The 16,563-nt window shown below is 35.8% G+C and overlaps 2 protein-coding genes across 26 annotated transcripts in view; one reads left to right on the top strand and one right to left on the bottom strand.

Annotated features, from left to right (window-relative positions):
* Positions 1-12,659, bottom strand: part of MBD5 (methyl-CpG binding domain protein 5) — a 498,386-nt gene extending 485,727 nt beyond the window's left edge. For 13 of the 17 annotated variants that reach the window (XR_010149749.1, XR_010149748.1, XR_010149747.1 and 10 more), the window contains exon 1: positions 11,977-12,114. The gene's annotated coding sequence lies outside the window, so the exon portion shown is untranslated. Of the gene's footprint in view, positions 1-11,976; positions 12,115-12,619 lie in introns of those variants that run through there. The other 4 variants (XM_054679015.2, XM_063790487.1, XM_063790483.1 and 1 more) reach the window with 2 other exon arrangements.
* ORC4 (origin recognition complex subunit 4) overlaps positions 12,075-16,563 on the top strand; it is an 87,145-nt gene continuing 82,656 nt past the window's right edge. Inside the window, exon 1 of one of the 9 annotated variants that reach the window (XM_054679026.2) lies at positions 12,075-12,210. Coding sequence is in view for 1 of the 9 variants with exons in the window: in XM_009443437.5 (XP_009441712.2) it covers positions 13,038-13,058 (21 nt within the window). In the remaining 8 variants the exon portion in view is untranslated. Of the gene's footprint in view, positions 12,211-12,565; positions 13,059-16,563 lie in introns of those variants that run through there. The other 8 variants (XM_001159493.8, XM_054679025.2, XM_001159230.6 and 5 more) reach the window with 8 other exon arrangements.

Below are 16,563 nucleotides of genomic sequence, written 5' to 3'. Positions count from 1 at the left end.
TTACATCTTTGTGATATTTTCTTCTTAATAAAAGTTGCTTAATCAATTATTTTTTTATAATGCTCTTAATATTTTGGGCATTCCTTGAATTTTCAGTTATTAGACTGTTAATTACTTAATACAGACAGAAACTAGTGTCCAAAGAGGCTTAAAACTTAAGATCAACATGAAATGAAGATAATTTATTGACAATAAGTTAAAAGAAAAATAAGAATTAAAAAATTAAATTTCTTCAACTTCCTCTTTAAAGTATCACTCCAAGTGATGCACACTAAGATATTCAAAGCTAACATTATGGCCTAAAATAGTACAACTGAGCAATTTATAATCACTTCTAACTGTATGAAATCACTCTCAATATAATCAAAATAAAGTTGGCATCTGTATTGCTGACATTTGGTAGCTCTGCATTTCTTACCAGTATATAATTTTTTAAATGTTTATATTCTAACAACTGACATGAATATGTGCTAAATTCAGAACAAATTATGAATGTGATACTTCTACTCTCCTTCTACCTTGGTTTGCTCGACATTATCACTCTGTTCTATATCTAGGTGCCAGCTAAGGATCTTCTAAGCTGTCCAGCTGAATGTGTCCCTCACCATCATTTGTTAGAATCTCTTGCACCAGCCTAATGCACTTGAAGTAAGGCTTTTTTCTTCATTATTCACAGCTTAGTCAATCATACCCAGGACATTCTCTTTTGAATACATATAGACATAACTTTTAATCTCCTTCCTTTTCTTTTCTAACTTCTACCTGGTTATATTTATGACACTACGTTGACTGGTTTCCAATGTTATTTCTGTTAAAAGGGTTTCTTATGAGACCTGTCACTGTAACCATGATTCTATGGGAAAAAGCATTATTGGTTTTAAACTGAAATAAAAATGAACTTCTATAACACAAATCTTTTATAATTAATAGTAGGTTTTTCTTGTTAAACCTAAGGAACATTAGTCTAAGTTTAAATATTAAACCTAAGGATAAAGGAAAGCTTGGCCTACACAAAGTTCTGCAGTTTGGCTCCTACATAACTCCCTAGCATCATCACTTACCATGCAAACTCTTGCTCTAAACTTCTGCCACATTGACCTTTGTTTAATATTCGGTACTATGCTTCCTCCCACCTCAGAACCTCTGTATATGCTATTCCTTCTTCCCAGAAAACTCTTTTCTTCATCTTGATCAAATTAACTTACTTGAGATCTCAGCTAAATAAACACTTCCTCCAAAAAAAAATTCCTCTTGATCGCACTGAGTAAATTCTCCTTCTAAAAGCCCTCATATTATGTATCTCTCTACAGCAACTGAAACAGTTCCAACTTTGCATTTATTTGTATGATTATTTCATTAATATCCTTTTCTATCTTTAGATATAAGTTCCGGGAGATCAAGACCTATGTCTATTTTTGCTCACTATCCCAGTGAGCACATAATAGTAACAACACATGTTTGTCAAAGAAAGACACTGGCAAACCCTTTGTGAAAAAGAGATAAACACTGAGTCAACAATAACTACCGTTTAAAGAAATTCACTAGGACATTTTAGCTTAAAAAAAATACAGAGCCATATTAGAACTCTTTAAACTTTCAGAAGAAATAAAAAAGTTCAATTTCTGGTAGTAGGTGAAGACTGGATGGTAATTTACATCATAGGGGTACCTGGAAATAAATTAGATGCAAACAAAACTTATAAAGAAAATGGAGAAAACATAAGCTGCATCCTTTGTTACTTTTAGCATTTATAGATGATTTATAGTTTTAATTGTGTACTATTTACTATTGATCCTAGGGATCAACCTGGGTAAAAAATTTATTTGTGAAAGAAAAAAGAACCTTAGCTAGTATTCTTGCATGTTTGCTGCCTTAACTAGTGTTTTCATTTCCAACTCATATTCAGAAAACACTTACTTCAGACTCCAATGGACTCTCTAGTCATAATTGCAAGGACCTATTCATTTCCTTATTTTTTGTGCAAATAATTTTCCCCCTTTCTCTACTTCTTTTCGAAACTACAGGGAAATAAAATTTTAGAACCATAAAAGTAAAGGTACGGTATATTATTTCGAATCATTTCCCTAATTTACCAGGCTACTCTGAATTTTAATCCCAGCTTTCAAACTAGTAAAAATAAGCTTCCCAATCCTCTCACCCATTGGAAGCTTTGTCTTTACCTGAATTACCCTCTTCTGTGACAAACTAGTATCTAAACTCCACCTAAACCCTGATTAACTCAGGTCCTCCCCAAAAGCACACTGTGATTAACTCTACAGAATTCTAATTGCTTTTTTTTACAAGGCATATTTACACACTCAGTTTAATGTTATTTTACAAAGGTTCTTAAAGTGTTTTTCAAGTACATGTTTCAGTCACTTAAAAAGAAGTACTTAGTCTTCAAACCTTCTGTTTTATTTTTGTCCTCTATTCAAACCAGTACCTGATTATAGAAAACATTACAAAAATAGTACATGATTATACTATCTGTATTTTGAGTGAACATATAATAATTTGGATCACTGATTAAAATAATAAAGTTCATCTTATTCCCATATATTAAATCTTATCTCAGATTGAAATTGTCTACCACTTTATAACTGCCATCCTTTATCACCAGCAGCCCAGTCTATATTTTTCCAGGATAGTGAGAAGTGCATTTTTCAGTAAGAAGCAAAATATTTAAAAACTACATTATATCCATTGTTCCTTCCTCGATTGACTAGGCTTTTCACCCTGTTAGATAAGTCTGACAGACTTTATTCTCTATCAAGCTATGATGACTGTTAGCCAATACTATATTCTCTTCAAGATATTCTAGGGATATATTCATGTGACTATTTAGACTAGAACTGCAATTTTCCTGGGTCATTTTTTACTTCAATATGTAAGTATATTTTCTCATCAAAAATCATTACATGAATATAAGCTTATTGCTACAAATAAATCCAAGTAATGCTAAAGATTAAATAAAAAGAATTAGTCAACCTTCCCACATCCCACATATATACTTTCTGTATACAAAGCATGGAATTTGATACCTATCTTCCAGATTTTTTCTTAATGTACTGAGGTTCTAATATATATGGCATATACTTTATGTCTTTATGGTATAAATAGTATAAAAATGTATTGTATGGATGTAAACATATAGATTCATAAACATTGCATACTTATTATTCTGTCCATTTTTTACATAAATGAAATCATAGTGTGCATATTATTTTGTGATGTGCTTTTCAACCTAGCTTATCTTAGAGATCCTTCCATGGATTTAAACTATAAATCTAAGTTTTGCACGGTTGTTTTTCATTCTTATCTTCAGATACACTTGAGAGTATTTCCCAACTTTTTTTTTTCTTATGAGACAGAGTCTTGCTCTGTTACCCAGGCTGAAGTGCAGTGGCATGATCTCTGCACTCAGGAGGCAACCTCTGCCTCCCGAGTTGAAGCGATTCTCTTGCCTCAGCCTCCCAAGCAGCTGGGATTACAGGCATGTGCCACCAAGCCTGGCTAATTTTTGTATTTTTAATAGAGATGGGGTTTTACCATGCTGGTCAGGCTGGTCATGAACTCCTGACCTCAAGCAATCCACCCACCTTGGCCTCCCAAAGTGCTGGGGTTAAGGCATGAGCCACTGCACCTGGCCCCTAACTTTTTATATTACTTAGCTTCTTTTAATATTTCCATCGTAGTATTTTTTAATTAAAAGCATTTTACCAGCAATGCATTCGATTTAATATGATTTTTCATCTTTCCTAAATGATCTGTTGCTTATACCTCTTATAAACTTGGATGTCAATAAAAATTACATGTACATACGTAAAGAATGCATAGATTTAGTCATTCAAGGTCTAAAATTAATAAAAACTAAAATTTGGTTTCGTAAAAAAAGAAACCAATGTAACATAGCAAATTTGCCTACTAATTAGAAAAATTAAACACACATAAAATTCAAATCCTTTTCTGACTGGCCCAGGTAAACTGTACAAAAACAGAAGCTGTTGAAGAAATGGTTTTAAAGAATTCTAAATAATTTTTAAAAACAAAAAACCCTTCTAAAACAATTTACCAAAATACTTAAAACAATAAGAACAGCAGCCTAGAAAAGCGATATAATATTAAATTAAAATCTGTGTTATGTGCGACTAGACTCCTCTCATACATGTAAGAACACCTGACTAATGTGACTGTTAGGTTTATTTTCTAGTGGGCAACATATTGCTATATTTTTCAAGCTAGGAAGAAAATTCAAATAAATTGAATAGCAAAGTAACACCTTCTACAGAATTTATTAATTTCAAAACAACTAAGGTGGACCATTTAAATAATACATGCAATAATATATGCTGTTAGGTTTTATTATAAAAAGTGTTAAAGGAAAAGACTATATTACTTCTAGTTAAAAAAAAAAGCTTAATTTTATACTTCTATGAAAGAATTAAAGGTTAACACCTAAATTTTAAAAAAAGTATTCTTAATGAGTGGTATGATTTAGGAAAGCTTATAGCTAGTCAACATCACTCTCATCACTATTAGTGATATTTGTAGCTAGTAAGAGCTTTCTGATACATAGTAAACTGAACACTGTAGCTTTAATTGAAGTTTGAATGTTATAAACAGTTAGATGTCTGGCTCTGGCCTGCATTCTAATACCATCAGCAGAACAGAGATGGGAAGCATAAACAAACCTTTTAACTAGATTACATTGTCTAAAATGGCCAAGAAATCCTTCAGCACAAACTCCAGTGTGACAAATATAGAAGGAAAATGATTTTGGAATAACACTAAAAAAATAGCCTCTGAATATTACAGGAGCACGTATTTGATTTCCTAAATATTTTTATGTTATTTAATACTCATTAATGATACTTTATAACTTTTCAAATAAGAATATTTTATATCTTACACAGTGAACTCTTTTTAGGTCAGTATATCCCAAGTAACAAAGCTATTTAAAAATCAATATTTGCTTTTATTGAATGTGGAATATTTCCCTCCCCCAACATCAGTAAATGTACTTATACAGTCTAAATTATTATTTTTAGATCCTAATAATATTAAGAATGTATGGATTAAGTTAGTTGATGGCCAACAGATTAGTAGATACTTCTGGACTCATGGTGTATAAAAAACAGTAATTGTGAATACAAGGATAACCCTAAGTGTAATTTAGCACACAGTCAATCTTAAAAAACACTTCAGGATTACTTCTAACTTCTGAGATACAGATATTAAATTTTTTTTTTAAAAGCTACACATGAACTTAAGTTTTAACATTAGCACCACACAGAAAATTTTCCTCCCATTGCTAGAATCTTGATTGGTTAGCAGAAGAATTCAGTGAAGCATATGTGTACAAAAACTTTTCACCATTTCAAGGTTGGTGACTGATTTACATAACTCATATTAGTCCTTTAAAACAATGTGTTCTAATAATCTACTCAATGACACTGAACTTAATTACAAGTTCTCTAATAAAAGGTTATATAGGTCAACTGAAATAAGGACTCAAATCAAAATTTGTGATATCCAACTTTGAATAAATTATACCATAATATAAGTTAAGCCTGGATCTCACTGTCTCTTTGAAGAGTTATAGTGAGTTACAGTGAGTCATCCCAGCTTCTGACATCTTACATGACATAGAAATACCTCCAACAGAAATACTCTAAGTGTTAGAGTTAGAATATTTACTTTTAACTGAATTATCTTTGGGTTGTTTAAAGAAATTATTTAAGATCACACTACTGATTATTCGGATTATTCTTATAAGCAACAAAACATTTGCAATAAACTTTTCTAATATATAACAGATGATAAAGAATATTTCTTTAGCATTTAAAAATGTTTCCAAACTCTGCAGGTCATTATGTACTGGCATAATATTTGCAGGACGATAGAGTCAATAAAAGTTGATATCCCTTATTCAAAAGGTTTTGTGGACCAGAAGTATTTAGAATTTTGGATTTTTACAGATTTGGGAATATTTGCATTATATATCTATTGAACATCCCTAACCTCAAAATCCAAAATCCAAAATGCTTCAGTGAGCATTTTCTTTGAGCATCATGTCAGTGCTCAAAAACTTTCAGATTTTGAAGCATTTCGGATTTTGGAATTCTGGATTAGGAATACTCAACCTGTATAAATTTATAATATGAACATGTATTTACTTAGAAGAGACACAAAAGTTACTTAAGTAATAAAAACAGGAGAAAAAGTTTTTAATTTTTTTCTCTTAAAAGTAAAGGATGTAAAACTCAACTACCCAAAGAGAACTGTATTAAAAAGTATTTTAATTCAGTAGCTTTTAAGTACAAATATGAAATAATTTAGGCACCTAGAGAACCCAACAAGTTGATCATTCTTATACCAAAATATTTCTGACTTTGGTACTAAAAAGAGTACATTAAACTTAATCCTATATATGTAATGTAGTAATTATGAAAATGTATGATAGACTCCAGAAGGTAATGTGTATACATACACCAAAGCACAAGACAATATAAACTTCCCATTTTTATGGGCTTTTACACCATCAACACATTTATATTAAAAATTTTATAGTAAATATTCATTGGATCAGAAATTGTTACAACCTTTGAACTTCATATAAGAAAATATTAAATGTAACTCCACACAAGTTAAAGGAAGTTTAATACAGATAAGGATTGAACTGAACTTTTTTTTACTGTTTATTTTTTTGTTTGTTTATTTATTTATTTATTTAGAGACAGGGTCTCACTCTGTTGCTCAGCACAGAGTCCAGTGGCATGATCATGGCTCACTGCAGCCTCAACCTGAGTTCAAGAGATCCTCTCCAGCCTCCCGAGTAGCTGGGACTACAGTGTGCACCACACCAAGCTCAGCTACTATTTTGATTTTGTAGAGATCAGATCTCACTACATTGCACAGGCTGACCCTGAACTACTAGCCTCAAGTGATAAATCCTCCTACCTCACCTCCCAATTGTTGGAATTACAGGCTTGAGCTATTCCACCTGACCTTATTTTTTATTTTTAGAGACAAGGTCCCACTCTGTGGCCTAGGCTGGATTGCATAGTTCGCTGCAGCCTCAAAATCTGGGGCTCAAATAATTCTCCCGCCTCAGCCTCCGAGTAGCTGGGATTACATTACAAGCGTTGAGTCACCATGAGCAGTTCCCAAATGTCATTTTTGCCATACAAAGAAAAGACTGACATTATGTATATTTTAAATTGTACAATGGTCTGTATCTACATTCCTTATAAAAGACTGGGTTTTTTTTCTTTGTTTTTCTGTACTTGTAAACTTTCAGAAATTTTCCATTAGTCTGTCAAGCTATCAGGGCCATAATTTTACCATCGCTTACCAGTGTACAGATTGATAAAAACTCTACTGTGACTGTGTTTTGAATTAGAAAGTGTCATAAATGTAATGTGAATTCAATTTATCACAGTGCTGGGTACTTATAATCAATGGTAACTATGATTATTACTAAAATAGAAAGTTAAGAATGAACGTGAAAGAGATCAGAATTCACCACTCAGGAGTCTATTTATCTTCACAAGATACTGCACCAGCAGAGGCATCCCCACCTTCTTTTTAACTGCAAATCAATACTTTTGTAAAAGGTATACTTTAAGAAAGGCAAATTGAATCCAGTACTTTTTCTAATATACTTTTCGATTACACATGAAAGCCATGACAGGAACTGAGATAAGATTCTTTGTTTTTGAAACATCTATCTACTAAGAAAATTCCAATTCATTTTACTAAAGCTATAGAAATTATACCACTTAATAAAGATTAAAAATTACAACTGACTTAGAACTAGAATTGGGAAGTTTCTTATGAGGATTTTGCAATGATATTTCTACTACATACTAAAAATTCCAAAACTCCTAAATAGCGCACACTAATTACTGCAGAATAATTAAATCATGCTGTTAGATTTGCTAAAATTTGGTAGAAAATATCTGAAAACTCAAAATGAAAATGTACAATGTCTTCCAATGAATCATGAATGATAATCTGTTATATGAGATAAAAAAGAAAAAAGTTACTTTTGAGAAATAGATTTAAGTTTAGAGGGTTTGGGGTGTTTTTTTTTTTTTTTTGGAAAAATTTAATGAGATAACTTAATGAACATTGTTGGTCATCTTAAAAGAATTACGGTTAGCAATAAAAATCCAGCAAAGGCAACCACATAGGCTATTTTCATTGTCTAAAATGTGTTAACTATATACAGAATATAAATCCCTAGAATACAGTATTAAGTGGAAAATTTTTCTTTATATATTTGTATTTTAATAAAATAACAGCAATATCTTTCTTAAACATGCATTTTTCCACCTAACAGTATCCATTTAGTTAATATAAAATTTATTTAGGTAGAAACACCAAAACAAAGATACGACCAATACACTTGTGGAATACAATTAAGATAGCTCTTCACATTAAACTGCAGGGACCATCTTTGTTTTTCAGATGCCTAGCACAGTGCCTGGCAGACAGCAGATGATCAAAAGATGTTTAATGAATCGCTAAGTACAATCTGTTTTGCACATACAGTCAAAATCCAGACAAGTTTGCAAAGGTACATAAGTTGGATATAGGCTTTCTGGCTGACTTCATGGGGGTCCCACTGATGACTAGGAGTAAATCTTCATATCCATAGAAAACTGGAAAGTTGATAATTGTCTGGGTAAGGACCAAAAAAACAAAGTCAGGGAAACATGTCACCTAAGTAGCACTTGTTTTATAGAGCTGGTAAAAGCGGCCTAATCATTCCAACAACCTATTGCACCGGTCAATGAAACAAAATTTAAGTGCATCCTGAACAATTTTTACAAGTATATTGTTAACTGGAATGTGTTGGATCGTTATTGCTTATTCATAATATATCACTTTTGCCAAACTGCTTCCTGTATAAGAAGGGAATATGTCTTGTTACTATGAGTACCATATTGTTAACAGTATTTAATTTGGCTGTTAATTAGATAAAATGAGAGCCACAGTAGAGATAAAGAAAAAATGTTCATGATAGTGAAAATTGTGGCAAGGGAGGACAAGAAAAGGAGAGGAAAGGAATTCCACATATGGAAGTAAAGAAATTCAAATATGCCTAACTCTAAAACTAACATGGATTATGACAAGCTACCAGTAGGAACTACTGTGTACCAGATATTGTGCCAAGAGTAGAAGGATGTGTTAACAAAACAAAAATGTTTGTTTTTAGGCAGTTCATAGGGCAAGACTCACAAGTAAGCATTTATAATAGAATATGCATTCCATTTATTCTTATAAGTATGGGTCCTTAATACAACAGTAAGTATATTTACTGATTAATTGTAAGTGCAGGAGGAAAATAAGTATTAGAGAAAGCTGAAATTATTTTCAAAATAGTAATAACCTACAATAAGTGCAATTAGTACTTTAAAAATTAACAAATTACTAAATTTAAGTAGACAAAATAATAGCTTTAAAGCCATTTATCTTAATATTCTTACAATAATATGCTCCCATATGAAACCCTCAAGTGGTATACCCAGAACTGTACATAATAGTTTCATTTCTGACAAAGGAAATGAGGTAGTGCAGCATAGTGAGCATCAGGAGACCTGAGTTCCCTGGTCCCTGCTCTGTCACTTCCAGGCCTTGGAACCTCAGGCAAGTTCAAGTTCTTAGAACTTCAGCAATATGTAGAGTTGGATAAAGTGACCTCCAAGATACCACCCAGTTGAACAATTACAATCCTAAAGTATCAATGGTTCTTAATACTTAAAAAGGTTTTCTAAACATAAATCATTATCCAACTTAGATAAAGTCTGCAATCTTCTAACCATAAAGGATCATGGGGGTGAGGGTGAGGGGTGTGATAAAAAATGTTTAAAAAAAAAAAAGAAACAAAATAAGTAAAGACATTAAACTCAAGACTCAATTTTTACTCAGCTGCCTACTGGGCAACTACCACCCCAATTATCTTCATAATTCCCTTACCTAAAATTAATTTCCTCAGTAAGTTCTACTGTCTCTCTCTTACCTTTAAAGTTGCTGAGGTTTTAAGGTGAGAACAAGAAACCTTACAAGGACTTGGAATGGCAGTATTGATGTTGGCAGAAAAACTTGAACTTGGCACAGATTTCTGCTTAAGTGCACTAATTACATCTCAGAGAAAGGTAAAAAATTGTTCAAATTTATAACAGAAGGGAAATAAGATCATATTGTTTACTGCTATAAAGCTTTTTTATTTCGGTATGTAAATGTCTACTTTTGCACACAGTTGATAATTAAAATTTTACAGAACAAGTTTCTACATATGCAATGCTTCACTGTCACTAAAATATATGTTTTAGCTTTAACCATCAAGAAAATAAAAAATTAGAAGTATTATCATGTCTTTATAATATTTATGCCAAATATCCTTCTAGATTTATATTTCTTCAATCCTTTCTAGTTGATCAAATTGCTGTTTTCATATTGCCAGTCTGATCACAAAATTGCTGCTTTACAGAAGAATATTTTTTGCTGACATAAATTATGGGATCAGAGATACCAATGCAGTTACAAAAAAAAAAAAAAAAAAAGGGTGTGAGGGAGAGAGAGCGAGAGCGAAAGAGAGTGTGTGTATATGCATGTGTGCATCCATCTTCAAGGAAAGAATAAAGAAATGTATATATGAAACAAAATAACACTTTCCAATATAAGCCCTAGTAAAAGGCCTACATCAGAAACATACTTTCTAACATTTGTGAAATAAAATACAGCACTGAATTTTAAAGCTATGCACTAAGAACATATTATACAAAAATGAAGTGATTTTTATCAATATTGTTATTCCATAAACTTAAATCTGGATTTACCTTTCAATTTATAGCTAACTGATATTAATATACTAACTATAAGTTCATGATTTCTTTGACTCATGAAAACATATTTTAGAAATTTGTGTACTTTTACATACAGTGGGCAATTTGGTTCAGAACCCCAAGAGAAATTGAGATGAAAAACTCATCTCAATTTACAACAGTAAATAAATAATTCAGCTAAAACTGAAAGTGGTACCAATCCAGCAAACTATTGATGGAGAGGTTTGGCCTTCCATGCAGCCAGAACAACATAAAGTTTTCAATGGGGATTACTTGTTCAGACAAGTTACAAAGATTACAAATATACCCAGATTAATTATAAAATAGCTAATATTCTCATCATATGGAAAATAAGTATCAGGAACGTATGTGGGAACAGACAATAGCAGTGGCATTTAAACTTTAAGCATTTTAGAGCTTTGGACTTTATATACTGATATATGAAACAGACATTTAACCCAAAAAAAAAGCAATAATGCAAGTCAAAACCTAACCAAAGGCCTCTACCAACTAAAAATTTGAAATTTTCCATGGAAGTCAGACAAAACGAAAAAATGGAAAATGAAACCCTTAAAGCAAAAACCAATCAAGTCTTCCAACACTGAAGTCAATATCCAAATCTCATACAGGACCAAAAAGGGGAAAACACTCAGGTCTACAAATGGATAAGCAGTTCCAATACAATCCAGATCCCGACATTTTCCCACTCAGAAACAAATGCAGTGGAGCTTTTCCCGGAGAAAAAGAGCTCTCCAATGAATTTTTTTTAAGTGACATCTAGAAAGTGTGCCTCTTTCTGTCTCTTTCCCTGGCGCCTCATTGGAGGAAGGAGGGGGTTGTTTTTGTATTCTCCCCCACTGGAGCAAGACACAATCAGATGTTAGATGGAGGAGAGAAACCACTTTTGACAACAGCAAATAAAAATAAAAGTGCCCTTCCTCCCCTGACAGGATGGGCACCCCACCTCACACACCCCTCCCTACTCCAACCCCTCCTTCACCCCCCCAGCACCACCCCCTCCTCACCCCGGAGCTCCACTGCGTATGTGGTTTGGTGCTACTGTTGCCCCGGAGTGAAAGTCAGAGCCAGAGGAAGGCAATGAAGCCCCCACAGACACACTTACCTTTCCTGCCCCCCACTTTTGAGTGCCTTCCCTGGAGCTGTGGAGGATGACACAAAGGGTAATAAAGGGGGGGAGTGGAGGAGGAGGAGGCGAAGGAGGAGGAGGAGAGCTGGGGAAGTGGCTGCTCCTGGGTGTAGTGAGATGTCTCCAGCCAGGGCCAAGCAGCAGCAGTAGCAGCAGCAGCAGTAGCAGCAGCAGCAACAGCAGCAGCAGCAGCAACAGCAGCAGCAAAGGGTCTGTGTTGCTAAGAGGCTTTTGGTTTCTTTCTCTCCTCCTCTCACGGCCAAAGAGGAGGAGGGTGGAGGGGGCTCGGGAGGGAGGCGAGTTGGAGGGGTGAGGGGGTAGGAGTCGTGGATGGGGGTTTTCGAAGAAGAAGAAACTCCTTCTCCTCTCTCAGGCTCAATCCCCCTCTCAGGGCTCAGGGCTGGAAGGTGGGGGAAGGAACTCAGCCGCCTTCCCCCCACCCCCCTGAATTCAAGGTTGAAGTGGGGTAGAATTAGTGTCCTGTCCCTTTAAAAATAGAAATAAAAGGTGCCCCCCCTCTGCCACTGCCTCTCTCTTCATCATCAGCTGCTGCTGCTGCTGGGGTCTCTCTGCTTGGGGGGGAGGGGGGGTTCGGGTAGAAGAGACGGGAGGCACTCACTGCGCATGTCCCTCTCTGACGGGTGGCTGGTTGGTTGAAGGCAGGAGGAGGGGGAGGGGAGGAAATGAGCTATTTTCCCAGAAGGCGTCGAGGCGCTAGCGACCCGGAAGACATTGTAGCGGGAGGTACAGGAGCGGGGGCGGGGAGGAGGAGGAAGTCGCTACGCTTTTAACACCCCCAGCTCCCTCCTCCTTCCTAAGGGAAAGTGGAGGAACGGAAGTGGGCGTGGACGGAGACGAAAGGAGGTCACGTGTTTGGGCGGGAGAGGGGCGGGGTGGGAGAGGTAGTGCGTGCGCGGGGCATGCCGGGAGTGGTTGTGTACGGTCCGCAGCGGCCCGTGAAGCCTAGCAGAGGACGCGGCCAGGCGATTCGGTGAAGCGATTCCTGCAGGCGTTGGTTCCCCTCTTTGTCCTGGTAAATGCAGGCTTTTATGCGAGAGGTAATGGTGGGGGTAAACTTGCTGCAAACGAAGGCCAGGGGCGTCGGTGGCGCAAGGTGAATCGAAAGTGGGAGGATGGAAGGCTGTGGAGATTGGGAATTGGGAAGGGGGCAGACTTGTATAGGCCGGGAAGGCCAGGACCAGGCGAGCTCCGTCTTGTGGCCACTCCCGCCCCGTGAGCTTGCCGACGAATCCTTGACAAGTGCAGGGAGTCCTGAGACTACCTCTGCATCGGGGTAGTAGGTGAGGAGCGTGACGGTCCGAGTGTAAGAGAGAAGGGAACTGTGAAGCCTCAGCAATTGACCCTCATGACTGCAGGACGGAGGACTTCTGTCTAGGGACAGAGACAAGTCCTCTGTATGCATTTTGACCAGATGCATCACACGCGTTGCTCATATTGGATATTGCGCCCTTCATGCCTTACCTCTCAACCCTCTCTGGTATTCTGGAGTGGCTTTGGGGAAGGAGCAGGCAGGGAAGTCTTGAGTGGAGCTTCCCTCCATGTCTTGCGTTGTTGCTACAACACAAAGCCTTTGCTTTTTCTCGGAGAGGGATGTGGGATTGTGTAGTCCTTAATGTTGATGAGGGAGAAGGGACGTGATCAAAGTTTCCCCTTATAGTGTAGATGAGAGTTTTAAAAGGACTGTTTTGTCAAGTTTCTTTGGTTACTATTCTTAGTTTTTGAGCCTTTGGTTTCCCAAATGCCAGCTGTTTTTGCTGAAAATAATGAATTTCTATCATAAAATTAGAATTAACTCAAAATATTTAAGAAAGGATTTATAAATTTACATTAGTAAAGCTTTTATAGTGAAACAGTACTGGTTCTTTTTCATTGTTTTCATACAATCAATATAAAGCATCACAGTCTCAATATGTTTTGTAAAGATATTTTGAAGGAATATCATCTTTGTATGTTTTTTAAAAACCAAGAATCTAAAATTCTTCGTATTTATTATGTTGTTACTTAATTCTGTTGGGTAGGTTCTTTTTGTTTGTTTGGTTTTTGTTTTGAGACGGAGTCTCGCTCTGTCTCCCAGACTGGAGTGCAGTGGCGCGATCTCGGCTCACTGAAACCTCTGTCTCCTGGGTTCAAGCAGTTCTCCTGCCTCACCCTCCCGAGTAGCTGAGACTACAGGCATGTGCCACCACGCCCGGCTAATTTTTTTGTGTTTTCAGTAGAGACGGGGTTTCACCATGTTGGTCAGGCTGGTCTCGATTTCTTGACCTCAAATGATCCTCCCGCCTCGGCCTCCCAAAGTGCTGGGATTACAGGCGTGAGCCACCGCGCCCGGCCGGTGTAGGTTCTTTAGGGGTACACTATCAGTTAAAGTTACTAATTTTCCACGTTTTGCTTTCTGTAAGTTTGGGCAGTGGACTCCGTTTATGCATCATTGCTTAGCCCTTAGTATCTTCTGTATTGTGTACGGTAATCATGTCCGATGGAATCAAAACTAGACTCCTGTGCTTTAAAATTTTCTTTGTAGTGTAACCAATTGTCTGTCTTTATAGTGTAACCAATTGTCTGCCACTTTGTAATGAAAAAAAAAAATACCAGCAAGGCAGTTAATGTGCCTTAGCTACAATTTTAAATATTTTGTGTCTTTTTCCATACATTTAGTATTTAAGCATACAAACATCGATACATAGTATAATGAAAAACTATAAAGTGTGAACTCTATGTAAGCGCTGCCACAGTCAAGAACTAGAACGTCTGTGGCACCTGAGAAGCTCCCCTCTCCATTCTATTCCTGATCATCCCTTTCCTCAATTCTTTCAGTGGTTAACACTACACTGATTTTTATGGCAATTATTTACTGCTTTCTTTCTTAGTATTTCTTAACCACCTATGTCAGCATTCCTAAGCAATTTAGGTTCGTTTTGCCTGTTTCTTAATTGTATGTAAGTGGATTATATATTACATATCATTATGTATCTTTTTCTCTCATGCAGCTGAGATATAACTCTATTAGTACATTTAGCTCTAGTTCTTATATTGGATTGTAGTAATCTATAGTATAATAAGTATAGTATAAAAAGTCTTAATGGAAATGAGCTACAGTTTAGTCTAATATTAATAAACATTTGGATTGTGTTCCGTTTTTAGTAGTTATGAACAATGCTATTATGAATGTTCTTGTACATGTATTCTTAATGTACATTACCATGGGTTTTTGTAGAGTACGTATGTTTATCTTCAACTTCACTAGTTATGCCTTTTCCAAAGTAGATACACCAATGTATACCCCGACAGCAGTATATGGTAGATCCCTTTACTTTTACTGTCTCACCAAGAGTTATTTTTCCTTTTTCCCAACTTGATGAATGTGGCTTTATCTTATTGTTGTTTTAATTTATTCTGTCCAGGACACTAAAGAGTTTGAGCACTTTTTCAAAAACTTACCGGCTATTTGAATTTCCTCTTTCTAGAATTGTCTTTTTAATTCTTAAATCTTTTGTGCATTGTCTTTTTAAATCTTTATGGGAGGTTTTTTTGTTTGTTTGTTTTTTGTTTTAATTGGGTTGTCTGTTTTACTCAGGGATTTCTAGCAGTATGGCCAATATCTTCTCTGTGCTTGGAGCATTACTCTCTTCTGGGATGGCAACTTTTATCTTCATGTAGGTCTTATAGGCTGTCATTGTTCTTTGAATTTTATACGTAGTTTAAACTCCAGATAACAAGTTCTATGCTTGTGCTATTCATTGCAGTAGCTACTAGCTGCGTGTGGCTTTTGAGCACTTGAAATGTGGCCAGTATGACTGAGGAACTGAATTTTTAGTTTTATTTAGTGTTCAATTAAGTTTAAAAACTGACACTTGATTCAGTTACTGTAAAACCTGTATGTTTGGAACAACTCGGATACATAAACCTTTCTTAACCGCAAATTATTAAATTATTATTTTTTAATTTTTGGAGATTTTTTCCCCCCTGGAGATGGAGTCTCGCTCTGTTGCCCAGGCTGGAGTCCGGTGGCATGATCTTGGCTCACTGCAACCTCCGCCTCCCAAGTTCAAGTGATTCTCCTGCCTCAGCCTCCCTAGTAGCTGGGATTACAAGCATGTGCCACCACACCTGGCTAATGTTTTTATTTCTAGTAGAGGCAAAGTTTCACCATTTTGGCTAGGCTGGTCTCAAACTCCTGACCTCAAGTGATCCACCCACCTTGGGCTTCCAAAGTGATGGGATTACAGACGTGAGCCACTGCACCCGGCATTAGCTGCAAATTATATAAAAATATAGATCAAGTGTTTTATATGGCAGTTTTAATTTAGCATCTGCATTGTAATGTTGTATAAACACCATATTTCAAAGACAGTATGAAAACAATGTAAAATACCTCAGCTTTTCATTATGATTACATGTTGAAATTATAATTGATTTCACCTTGTTTTCTTTTAGTGTGAACAATAGAAAATTTTAAATTACTTATGTCACTTACTGTATTGCTGCTGGACAGTACTTTGAGCTAGATGTTCCTATGTGTTTACCACGTCTTAATATCTTCCT

The sequence above is a fragment of the Pan troglodytes genome, chromosome 13 (genome assembly GCF_028858775.2).
Source record: "Pan troglodytes isolate AG18354 chromosome 13, NHGRI_mPanTro3-v2.0_pri, whole genome shotgun sequence".
Lineage (NCBI taxonomy): Eukaryota > Metazoa > Chordata > Mammalia > Primates > Hominidae > Pan > Pan troglodytes.
The sequence above is the reverse complement of the archived record's forward strand: the minus strand, read 5'-3'. Positions and strand labels throughout refer to the sequence as shown.